The 12,626-nt window shown below is 39.8% G+C and overlaps 1 protein-coding gene across 5 annotated transcripts in view; it reads right to left on the bottom strand.

Moving 5' to 3' along the window:
- Window positions 1–12,626, bottom strand: part of polrmt (polymerase (RNA) mitochondrial (DNA directed)) — a 43,389-nt gene that overhangs the window by 28,964 nt on the left and 1,799 nt on the right. For all 5 annotated transcript variants that reach the window (XM_061779374.1, XM_061779373.1, XM_061779375.1 and 2 more), the window contains exons 3-9: window positions 11,788–12,557; window positions 10,707–10,840; window positions 7,951–8,137; window positions 4,837–4,986; window positions 2,660–2,827; window positions 2,363–2,533; window positions 1,572–1,811 (exon numbers count right to left, since the gene is read on the bottom strand). In XM_061779374.1, coding sequence (XP_061635358.1) covers window positions 1,572–1,811; window positions 2,363–2,533; window positions 2,660–2,827; window positions 4,837–4,986; window positions 7,951–8,137; window positions 10,707–10,840; window positions 11,788–12,557 — 1,820 coding nt within the window. The remainder of the gene's footprint in view (window positions 1–1,571; window positions 1,812–2,362; window positions 2,534–2,659; window positions 2,828–4,836; window positions 4,987–7,950; window positions 8,138–10,706; window positions 10,841–11,787; window positions 12,558–12,626) is intronic.

The following is a 12,626-nucleotide window of genomic DNA, read 5'->3' as shown; positions in this document are numbered from 1 at the left end:
CTTACACATGATGTCAACAACAAAAATGCTCAAAATTACAGCATAAAAAACAATTTACTCAACTGTTGTTAATATGCAGTAGTTTCTTCGAGGCTATAGCTTTACTGCGGAAGAATTAGTGCGCAGTAAATAGTCCTGTGTGAAGAAATACAGCAAACTGACAGCAAAAAATAAATAAGCCCAGCATTGCTTTGCACCACTCAGACTGTCATGCTGCGTCATAAAGTCATTAGCCAGCTCCCCTGATGAGCTAACCTCCAAAGAGAGCAACAGAAAAGGTGGGGAGAAAAGTCACAGCAAAGGCAGTGATGGCGAGAACTGCCTTGTAAGCACAAAGTGAAAGAAAGCTCCGTTATCTCCGAGTCGTGCGTCAAGTCCCCAACGTTTTCTCTTGCGCTTTCCCATGACACGGTCACGTCACCCTCCTGCAGAATCTGGTGGCAGCCAATCAGCGAGCCAATTAAAAATGGGACACTAAAAAAAGGGATTAGTCTGGATTCTTTGCGCAGGAGGGTAAGCGGTTTTATAATTCACCCTCATGGGAGCGCCACGCTGGATATTAGAGTCCACAAGGTGACAGACTTAAGAGTGACAGAAAGCCAAAGTCAAGTGTATTCAGATGCTCCTGGTCATCATTAATCCACAAATCTCTTACTCACTGGATGTCATTTCAATGAATAGGACTGACCTGAGAGGTGAGGGATAGGATCAATTAATCAATTAATTGATCATTAAGAATTCTGTCGATCATGTGGAAGAGAAATGAAGAGTGTTGTTGATCCGCTATCAACTAGTTTGCGCCCTAAAGAACAACATGATGTCAATTCTACTATGACAAACTGTCCAATCAACATTCAGCAGTTCAATATGACACTGGCAGACAAAGTGGAATTCAGAACATTAAGAACAGGATTATAACAGCCAATTTAAAAAAAACAAAAAAACATTACAAATATTAACATCAATGGATTAATAGACAAATCAAGGAAATTTAGTCAAATATCATTGTCAATTCCCTAGCATCTGCTTCTCAACTAAATCTTCCAGGAAACTGTACAAAAAGTTAGACAATGCTTCCTTCTTCGTAATTATTTCAAATCAGTTTCGGGATTTAGTTTAGGGCCTATAATATAAAGTTATTTCATAGGAAAAGTGAATTAATTTCTAGGTTTAAACTGGTGCTATGACACATAAACATAAATATGTACTACGTTTACCTAAAACTACAACTAAAACTATCTACTAACCTTTAAAGACATTTAACTTGCACATAAAAGAGAGCGAAAATAAGGTTTTTTTTTTTTTTTTCCCCCATTTTCATCATTACATTTTTCCTCTTTTTCAACACTGGTTTACATGTTTTAAGTGGAGTCTGGCATGATAATGGTTTGAACTTCCATATTTTTACTTTAGAGGCATATTTTCCCCCAAAATTAGGTTGTACTCAAAATTGTACCACTTTAGTGGTGTTTGACTTTGTAGGTTGCACAGCACATCACTTTCTGTACAAAATCATCATACATTCTCATGGAAACAAGCATTCCACTGACAGAGATGTGTGGACATGATACCTGTCGGTTGCTGCGAAAAGTGTACATGTGGTAAAGGATGGGGATGCGCTTCCTGTCGTAGGACGAGTTCAGGATGTCGCTATTAATTTTGAGGTTCTTCACCATCAGATCCAGCAGGTACGTTCCCAGCTCCAAAGTCACTATGTACGGCCATGAGGATTCACACCCCTGGAGTGTGGGCCCTGATGGATGTGCTGTCTCCAGCTTGCACCACTCCTCCCTGGGAAGGACATTATATGCCTGAAAGAAGAGGTCAATAACAGTTTATTTGCCCATAAGCACAAAGTGATGATATGAATCTTGGAAACTGAGTTCAGGTATAATGAGTGTCTAATAAACATTAGAAAATGCCATTTATTTCTAGCTCTGTGCTCTTGATTGAACAATTCACTAATTTTACCTTACATAACATGTCATAATCACTACATATTATATAGTACAAGCTCTTCCGACTAACACGCCGGCTGCTGTCACACTTATGCTAAACATAGAGCCTCCTTGTGAGGCGAACATCTAAATGCTAAAAGTTACTTAGAAGAGCGTTCACATTAACCTTGGATTATGAGCCACATACTGCTTCACCATGTCTATGAAGAGACACATTATCTTATTACTGTATTGAACCTAAAAATTTTAAATCATGGCCATATATTGATTAAGTTTTCTGTTGTGTTGTACTGCTTGAAAATATACCTGTTCAAATGTAAGATAGTAACGTCTTAAGCAGGCAAAATTATAACTTTGTTCAAATCTGGTAAAACATTATCTTACTGTTTGATTTTTTTGGATACCTTGGTGTCTTTGGCTAGCAGGTCTGTGTAAGCATTGTAAATGCTGCCCAGCTTTTCCACCATGTGATTCCTGTACTTTTGCTGAACAGAGTACTTGGTGTAAATGCGGCTGCCCACATCTTTGGCTAAAGTCATCAGCGACTCTCCGCTGGGAGGCATGCTGGAAACACTCTAGTAGGACACAGTTAACAGCAGTAAATAATCACTCGTGTGAGTCAACCAATCACAGGAGTGCCTTGAACCTCCGCTGTCTGGCATTTCATCGAGCGGCCGGCTGAGTTAGGCGGGCTGTATTACCTGTATCATGATGTCAACATAGTCATTGTCCTCCAGCAAACAGAAGTAGGGATAGAGGTTGAGTCTAAAGTCCTTGGTGTTGGTCTTCCCCAGGATCATCTTGCCCTCCCTGAAGGCCTGGAGGAGGGCTCTGCGCCAGTGAGCCCGTTGCTCCAGCAGCAACGCCCTCTAAAAGGATGACTGTAGTTGTGATAACAACACAAACAACAGCAGCCAACAGCACTGCAACTACATTAGTTGTTCTTTTTCCCTTACACCAGTAGTCGGTGCCTGTTTTTCTAGAAGTGAACCTAACAACAGCAACAATTTTACATCTGCTTAATTAATTTAGCAGTTTTAGCACTACCATTAATACTACGAATCACCATAGTTACTGCAAACACAATTAATACAGTACAGTAAATGCTCTTTATCAAGAGAGATAGGTTCCAAAACCTAACCACCGCTATAGTTGAAAATCCTATATTTTATTTATTTTTTTAAGTCCTTTCATATTTCTATTCATTAATAAAGTGATATAAATGATACATTGATAATTACTCTTTGCCATTTGGGACATCTTAACGTGTAACATGAACAGCACAAAGACTGGGGCCACGGAAAATGGCTGAATTCCATGTATATATTAATAACAGCACAACACATACCAAGAATTACATGGGCAGAGCTAGTTGCATTAATGTTCTACTTCTGTTGAGCTAAACCAAGTCTGTTTGGTTCTAACAGTGTATTTGAAATTGGAAGCAGGAAAAAACAGTGGAAATTATATAGTTGATTGCCCCCCAAAATGTGGAATGCAAAGACGTTCTGGAAAAAAATATGCCTCAAAAGTGAAAGAAAACTTGGGAGTAATATTAACAAGCTCACGTTGACTTAAATATACTTGTACATTATGAAACACAATTCCCGCAATAGTTATAAAATGGCACTGAAGATAAAATTACCGCTCTGCAAACAACATCCTGTTCCTTCTCCGTGTCTTCAAAGGGTGAGTAGTTTTACTTTATTTTAATATAGAGCAGTTAAATCTTTACAGTTGTATGACCGTTAGGAAAGTTACATTGGTACTTAAAACATTGCATGGTTAATAGAATTTTGATAATGGTGACACTTTGAGCCTGGAACAAATTAATTTATGTTACTTTATTTCCGATGGATTTTAATTTTTGTAATGAGAACAACTCGGATGTTGGATGGATGGATCATTGAACAGATTGTGTTCTTCAGTAGGTTCCAGTACATCTAAGCAGTTAAAAATAAATAAAAAAACAGGGTTAACACTTGACAACCTTGATGAATATGTTGTTGATGAATATGTCAACTTTGCCTCAGTGGTAAAACAGTCAGTGGATTTGTGGATAATGCACCATGCCCATCTGAGTATGTTAATACTTTATATTCAATCAGAAATCTTTAGCGAGCTTGAGTAGTAAGTAGTGCAAGTCTAGATAGCTGATGGAGAGGTGACTCTGACTGCCTCCTCTCTGGTGTCCTCCATTACAATACATTATTATTCTGCCCTGCCTGCTTGCCTGCCTGTCTGTAAATGCTTCCTGGCCACCAGGGACTCTCGGCCTTGTCGCTTCCCACGTAGCCCATCTGCAGAGGGAGACGAGCCAGCCCGGACTGTAAATGCCACGGTTAGAACACAAGATATGACGTTTTCCTCCTCCATACTTGTAGTGGACAATGAGTGCCCTTCAAAAGTAGTGAAATAAGACAGACTAACTACAATCAAGATGTTTTTTTTCTTTTTTTTTTTTTTACAGTACATCAAAATGTTCCATGTCTAAAATAGTCTAAGTTTTTTTCGCAATTATTTCAATATATATTTCCTCCTTTGGAATGCTGCAAAAGATTGAGTTTCTTGGAAAGGATCCGATAAGATCAAGGACATCAATTATTTACAAAATGTACAAAAACAATGACAAAAAGGCACACTACACCCCTTCCCTACATTATTTTGCCATTTCCAACAAGAAGATACCAATTCAACAATAAAAATTCCTTTTATCCCAAAATCTGTCCATGAATAATTTGGAACTACAGTATACGTTAAAACAGCATAGACCCATATTTTGGGTCCGTTTAGTCCAGTCTACTTAACCTAAGAAGGGTTTTTTGATATTTCTGGTGTCTGAATGCAGATTAGGTAGATAAAAATAAGGGTGGCTTACCATTTTAGCCATGTGTTCTGTGATAGGCTTTTCCGCCTCCACAGAGTCAATGGTGACTGCGCAGGCATGCTCCATGTCTAGCTGGAATTTGAAACGTTCCTGGAGCTCATCTCGAGTGAAATCCAGCTTCGGGTACTGGTGGTTATCCCTCTGAGGTTACAAACAAGGTAAAATTTATTTCATACTATAGTTGCAAGTCATAAGAGCCCAATTAAGAAAAGACTGGAAAACACTATTCAAAGGGACAGGGGTGGGCAATTACAACTTCCGGTCTAAATAGAAATTTGATTTAGACCCATGCAATTCTAATTACTTCAGAGGAAATGTTCTGAAAAAAAAATAATAATATTAACAATGATAATAATAATCATAAATCGTGGCAATAGGTTCTATCTAACTTAGTGATGTTACGTTCACATTTTTTCCCCCCACTGAGTCCAATTCACTTCACTTTGAGTATCTGCCAATACTGAGTCCTAATCCGATACCGATAGATTGCAAGACTTAGAAGGAATAGTACAGAGCAAACAGAGGAAGTGCCATAGACAAACACGACAGCTGCTATCCCACTTACTGTCCACTAAACTAAACATTGGGCTACTTCCGGATCAAAACTGTTGCCGGCGGCACTTTTAGAATCTAATTGCTTTTAACAGTTACATGGATCAGAGCATTGAAAAACAACCTTGGTTAATGAGCCATATGCTAATCACATTTTCAAAATACAAATACCTGATCACACGTAGCAGCCTATTTTGCCAGGTTTCCATGACAAACGTGCCGAATGCTCATAATAGTTAATAATAAAAATGTGTTCATCAATGCACAGTATTTTTTCATTTTATTATTTAGTATGACCCTAATATATGGTACTGAAGGAGGGATGACTCTCTCAAAGTTGAACCAAAATCAAACTGCATTTTATATGAGCATGTGACACAGAGCAAACAGTATTCTAATAAGCTTGAGCTTCTGCCACCAATATGGTCTCCCGAGGCTTCACGAGAGACCGTCCTGTTTGCTATTCCGCTATCGAGCGAGCCAGTTTATTTGGGCAGCATTTCAGCCGTTAAGTCGCCAATGACGTCAGTTGTGAATTATGAAACAAAAAACTCTCGTTGGTCAACAAAGACACAATGAGATAGAGCAAAGCCAATAGGATGCAAGAATGATGTGGACGCTTAAGAATACAACACTTGGAATGGAATGAATGAACAATGTAAAAATAAGGGGAGGTGAGGGAAAGGGCAGAAAGGTGAGAGGCATTCAAAATCACTAGAGCTCTGGTATTCACAAGGAGCATTGGTTGAACACTGGATGCTTGAGTCATCTACTCTCTAAACTAAAGCATAACGTATATGATATCATTAAAACTTAATGGGCTGGCTCCAAGAACAATATTTGCTTATGGTTTGGAGAAGAGCGGAGAATTTGAACAGTGGTAGGAGCATGGAGAACTAATCCGTGCTAGTCAAAAGAACTATACTCTGCACGTTTGCTCAGCGCAATTTCTTCCTCTAAAAAGACAACTTTGGTGTTTCTCAGTGTTTATTGCAGCAATATATAAAATATTTTCACGGCAGTGTTGAAATATCTTGAAATATTTCCATTTAAAAAGTTAGTGAGAGAAATTGTACACGACCGTTGCACCTGTTTTTGCCAGTTTTGACTATTTTATTTACCATGTGCTATGATATAATGTAATGTATGATGTAATGATACCACACTGTACAGTTTGTTATCTATGTATTTGCTTTTATTTCGCGTTGTTTTACTCTGTTTTCTGCTGCGGGGTCAGCATTGAAAGTAATACTCTTCTCAATTGCCTTACCTGGATAAATAAAAGTTGAAAAACTGTTTAGCAGCAGCACTGCGATCATAAACTTCAGCTTTACAGATGCCACGACTGCTCTGCAAGCGATTTGTGTTGTGGTGAAGACTTCTATCCCCACACTTGGGGCTTAAAGTCTTAGTGAAGGTAATTACAGGCATCTAGTGGGCTCCCATGTTATTTGTTTTATTTTTCCAGAAGGGGAAAAAGGAGGCGTAAATTTAAAACGGAGCATGTTATTTAAGTGGGTGCTGTACAAGCAAGCAATTAGGGTAAGGCATGTATTTGAGGAAATGCCATATTACTTGGTAGAAACAGGCTTAACAAATGCACTGTATATTACTGCACATAATGATTATTTTGACTATTTTGCATACTTAAAATTGTGTGAACTTCTTGTAAGGAATTCAATTTCCAACTTCACGTAAAGCAATATTTTGACAGACCGGCAAATAAACAAACAAACAAACAAACAAAATCTAATCATTCGTAATACAACTCACCAGTATACTTAATGCAGTTTTTGTAATTAGTGGGAGCCCTGAGCTTGTTTCTCTTCAACAAGCCGGTCCCATCTTGGGGAATAGGAGACAATGACACCACAAAGTGTGTAATTTATCTCCTGCCTACTCTGTAGATTTGTTTCGGTTGCTGTCATTGCAGAAAATCATGCTTCATAAATACAAGTTGTTGGAAATGGAAGCACGGTCAGTGCTTTTTTTGATGGTTTCGAGCGTGTTTACGCAGAGCAGGCTTGGTGCATGAGAATAACATTGCCATAAACCTGTATTTAAGTTGATTAAGTTGAAGCTGATAGTGTCTCTTAAATCAAGTATAATTTTCTTGTAAATTGTAAGCTGCTTTTCTTCTGTCATTATTTGGCCATTTCCCCTTTCTGAAGAAGTTTTTCAAAGACTTTTGTTTTTTCAAATTTTTACCAGCTTGTGGGCTTACTTGACTATACCGTATCATAATGTGTGAGAGAAGAGCAGTTAGACATATACAGATGCACACGCAGATGCACCTGATTTTTAAAAGAAAAATGATTAGACTCTAATGATCAGTAAAATATTTTTTGTTCAGTAACTCTCACCATTTTGCTTTAATGAACCAAGTGTCGACAACCTAATTTCTAGTACTATAACTCTGTCTAATAACAGTAATTTTTTTGTGTGTTTACAAAGTAATTGGGGAAAAAAAAGTGATGCTGATGGTTTTTTGTTGTTGTTTCACTCTCCATCGGCCAGTAACGTATATGATTGAATAAGTTAGGAGTCAGATACCTTTGTGTAAAGGTCCTGAACCAAGGAAGAGGGGCTTTGGCTTGTAGTGTGGTTGGAGGCTGGCTGGTAGTCAGGGTGGATGATGCGTACAGCTTTCAGTGCCATTTCTCTTTCATCAAGCTGGAACACACATTGGCTGAAGACATCGTCCACAGAGAAGCCATCCTCCTCCATCTGGTTCAAGCACCTGTACACACACACACACACACACAAAAACAGGGTACCATGGTTACACTGCAAAGTTTCTTCATTGTTTACAAACAACAGTTGCAGAATATCAAGGACTGTGCTTGCACTGGCACAGGCCTCTTTTGTCTGACCAAAAATGTGAGCCCGATCCAGAGGCAGATGGACGCTGACAGCGTCAGAGAAATTTTGATTCAAAAAGAATCTCGTCGAGGTCTTGACCAGACTGCACAATGCAGATAATGCTAATGTGCAGCCAGTGACTGGCATACAAATGAGAAGTGGAGGAATAGAATTATTTAGATACCAAATAAAACCCATGCTCAAGTCGGTGGAACATTTTAAGTTCAAACATTTTTTGGAAAAGTAAATGCCTCGAAATTCATAATTCATGACTTCATGTGAGAAGTCAGAAAATATGGTGAGACTTAAACCAGTGAACATCTAAAGCATTAACTCCACAAGTTTGTTTGGCTTTTTCTTTGGCTTTGTGATTAATTTCTTTAGAAATTAGAACAACTTGGAAGTCAACTGGTGTCTAGGAGCAGATTGTGTCCTATATTGGGTAAAATTAGCCAGTGGTGGCTTTGTGTACGGCCTTTCATTTGCAGTCTGGACACAGAGAAGTGAACATCTCCTACTCTGGAGGGGGTCTCAGAGCCGCCAAATAAAATACGTCTCCCTACACAGAGGTTCAGTTAGCTTAGTATAGATACTTTACTATGCAGCATGCATTCATGGAAAAAAATATTAGACCACCCACCTGGTAACTAAAGCTAAATTTGTTTGGACAAATATAATGATGATAACAAAAATAGCTACAAAGAGTTTAAGAGCTGATATCTAGCCAATTTTTTTCCTCTCTTTCTTTCTTTATATTAACCAAAATCACTGGGAATACATTCAAGCTGAAGCATGTCAAACAGGACAAAGTATGATGGAATCAGTTGCATTTTGGTTGTGTTCATTGTGTTCTTCAGGTAATATACCTTTAATGGTACGAGGCATTAAAATGAACAAGAAATTGAAGAAAAAAGGGAAGTCTTATATTTTCTTCCATGGTTGTATTGTTTATCTCAAACAAAAGTACAGTATTTCATCCCCTGATATCCGTTTCACTCAATGAGCAAGAGTGGTGTTCAGTGTTTGGTTACATCGCCCCCTAGAGGGAGACATAAGAACTACAAAATGTATCTTCATTATCTATTAACCCTTCCATTATTTGACAACTCGAGTACAAGCGCGACAACAGCTAAAGCCAACAAGCATCCATCCATCCATTTTAAGTACCGCTTATCCTTGCTAGGGTCGCGGGCATGCTGGCGCCTATTTCAGCTAACTTTGGGCGAGAGGCGGGGGTACACGTGGAACTGGTCCCCAGCCAATCACAGGCCAACAAGAATTTATATTAAATTATTATTTTTTTTTTTAATCGAAAACAGCAAGGCACCTATTAATTTTGAATAAGATTATACGATCAAGGCATCATTGTAAAATCATCACGTGGTACATATGAGCACAATATTTTTTATTTTTTAAATCACTGGCTTTCCTGTGTGGAGACTCAGTGCTTGTTTGGGTTTTCTCTGGATACTCAGGCTTCTGCCCACATTCCCAAAACAAACATGTTAAGTTCAGTGAAAACTCCAAATTCTTAATAGGTGTGAAAGTTAGGTCGCTTGGCTATATGGGCCCTGCGATTAGATGGCGACCAGTCCAGGGTATACCCCACTGGTCAACCAAAATAAACTGAATTAGGCTCCAGCGAACCAGCAACCTTAATGAGGACAAATGCTATAGAAAAATGGACAAAATGGTGCCATCCATTCTTGATGAATGGAATGAGGACAGCAATGCACTAACAAATAACATATTTGAAATGGTATGCAAGGAGAAAGCATTTATATCCAGCTCACCTTTTGGAAAATTCTCTTAAATTCCTTGGAGACTATGTCAATGTAAAGTGTGCATTTTTCGTTAGTGGGGAAATTGAGCGAGCCTTGTACAAAGATGGGATTAGTCCGCCAGCTCGTCAGTGTGATCCAGAGGAACAAAGGTGACAAGAGAGAATGAACAATGGGGTGTAATGAGCCTGGTGACTGCCTATGCAGCACCCGGGGGAAGCAGAGAGCTCAGGAGGACACGGCACTCGGAGAGGAAAAGTCAAAGGGAGAAGCGTGTGTTTATTTGTGTGGTTATAATGGGATGGATGACTGAGGGAGAGGATAGTGTGAGGGCAATGAAGGTGAATGCTGTCCAAAGCCATACAGAGGCACCAAGGGATACAGTTCGGTTTGGTTCACTAAGGCGAGGCAATCTGTGCCGTGCTTGGGTCCACTCGATCCCTTAACTCTGGTACATAACAACTCAGTGAACATCAGGAAATAATTCATACTAATTCTCTCTTCTGTCACAGAGGAGGTCATGCCAAATCATTACAGTGACCAGTTCTGACAAAAAATTGGGATTTAAAACTGAGCGACTGAGGACAACATGACACCTGCTGTTAGGTCTCGGTACTGTACACATTTTCATACTCGTGTGATCTGTAGTGTGTGGGGAATACATACCTATTAATAACTTGGGGGGAGCAGTAAGCATTACGGCCCATACATTCCAGAGCAGCACAATACGATCCAATATTTGGCCGCAGACTTGCCTCCTCTAAGAGAATAAACAAACGGCCAATCTGATTCAAGGTGCCCTAAAAAAAACAAAAAAAACAAGGAGAGCCAATTAGCTTTGTATGCAGATTCGGCTAAAAATGACAAAAGTACGTCTCCTGTAGAATTAATGTGACCTCAAGGACAACTTGCAAACGTTTTTATTTGGAATACGAAACAACTCCATGAAACTTTGCTGTTTCAGTCACAATGGAAGCAGCACCCCCACCCATTTTCTGTCCCTAGTGTGAAGCAAACAGCAGGCTCAGTTATGTTCTGGCGCTGCTTTGTTAAATCCAGCACACGGTGTCCTGAAGCTGTGCTGGTTGTAAAGAAATCTCAAGAACATTAAGGCATTCTGGAACAAAATATATGGGTCTGCAAACGAGATAAAAGACAAAAATATACAGCTAATAAAAAAAAACCCAAGAACGGCTAAGAACAAAACATTACTAGACTATTCTGAAGCATCCTGATATAAATATTACTGGACATCTGTGGGGAAACCCCCCCGAAAAATACAGTTTGGAGAAGGCACCCTTCGAACCTGAGAAGGTTGGACGAACTTGGAGAACTTTGCTCGTGTATAGTGAGCCAAAATACCTGTCAAGACATGCTTAAAGCCTCATTGAGAGTTATAGAAATGGTTTGCAGTGATTCCCTCAAAGTGGAATAAAATATTAAATTGAGCCTCAAGGTACAATCATTTTGGTCCAGGCCATTTTCATTAGACTGGTTTGTAAGATAATTCCATTGGATCACAAAAATAAAACAATGCAGACTATTCATTGACTCATTTTCAGTAATTTTACATTCATTCTTACTTTTGTTATTCAAGTGATTTTAGTGCCCCCCACCCCCTTTCACAACAGAGAGGTACCAAAGAGTTTCTCGCCAAGTGTATAATGCGGAGTTTCACCTATCATTGGTGGGTCTACTCTGTACATACTGGATTATCATTAAAAATTAACATGACTTTTCACTATACCTTTTTGGCCCAGACTCGCAGCATGATGTTGTAAACGTCCGTGTCGAGAACTGCCCGCCGACTCCGAACTCTGTGTTGGCTGAGCAGGAAACTGTGCGCTCGTTCAATGTCCCCCGCAAACACACACGCCTCCAGCCAAGAGAAGATGCAAGAGCGGGTGTTCCCTACAGCTCCTTCCGTGGCCTGCAGCGGATGCTCCGGTTGACTCAGGCAGGACCACGGGCTGGCTTGCTGGCTGAGCCTCCTTTCCAGTTCCTCCACCTGTGCAAGCTCCTCATCGGTCACCTGGTTCTTTGCACTGGGAGGTTTATTCTTAGGGTTCTTTCGTTTGCTTTTGGGGGCTTTTTGTGATGCAGCCTGAACGTTGGCATTCACGTTGCTCTTCTCAGCCAAGCCAGCAGGGTTTTTGCTCGATATCGTTTTGTAACTTGTGCCAGGAAGTTTAGGGTTGCCCTTACCACCGGGGTGCTTTCCTGCCACTTTCTCCTTGACGTTCTTCTGCAGCTTCTCACGGAGGTGCTGCCGTTTTTTCATTTTGCTTTTCTTCTCCTTAGTTAATTTTTCCATCCAGCGAGTGGGCTGGGATTTAGAGGGTTCCCTAACGACATTCTGCGCCGATTTGGAAACATCTGGCCTCTCTGGAGGTGTGTTAGGAGTTTTGACAGAGGAAATGTGGCTCCCTGATGAGGGGGCTTGAAGAAACTCCACGTTTGCTTTTTGGACATCAAGAAGACTTTCAGGTTGAAGTTGCTGGATCCTGGCCTCTAGCACTTAGAGGAACAAATGGAAAATAAAAATAAACACTTGTATTTCCAAATAATCGGCCATATTTGTAACTG

Source organism: Phyllopteryx taeniolatus, chromosome 7 (genome assembly GCF_024500385.1).
Source record: "Phyllopteryx taeniolatus isolate TA_2022b chromosome 7, UOR_Ptae_1.2, whole genome shotgun sequence".
In the NCBI taxonomy this organism is placed as follows: Eukaryota; Metazoa; Chordata; class Actinopteri; order Syngnathiformes; family Syngnathidae; genus Phyllopteryx; species Phyllopteryx taeniolatus.
This window is presented reverse-complemented; position numbering and strand designations above follow the sequence as displayed.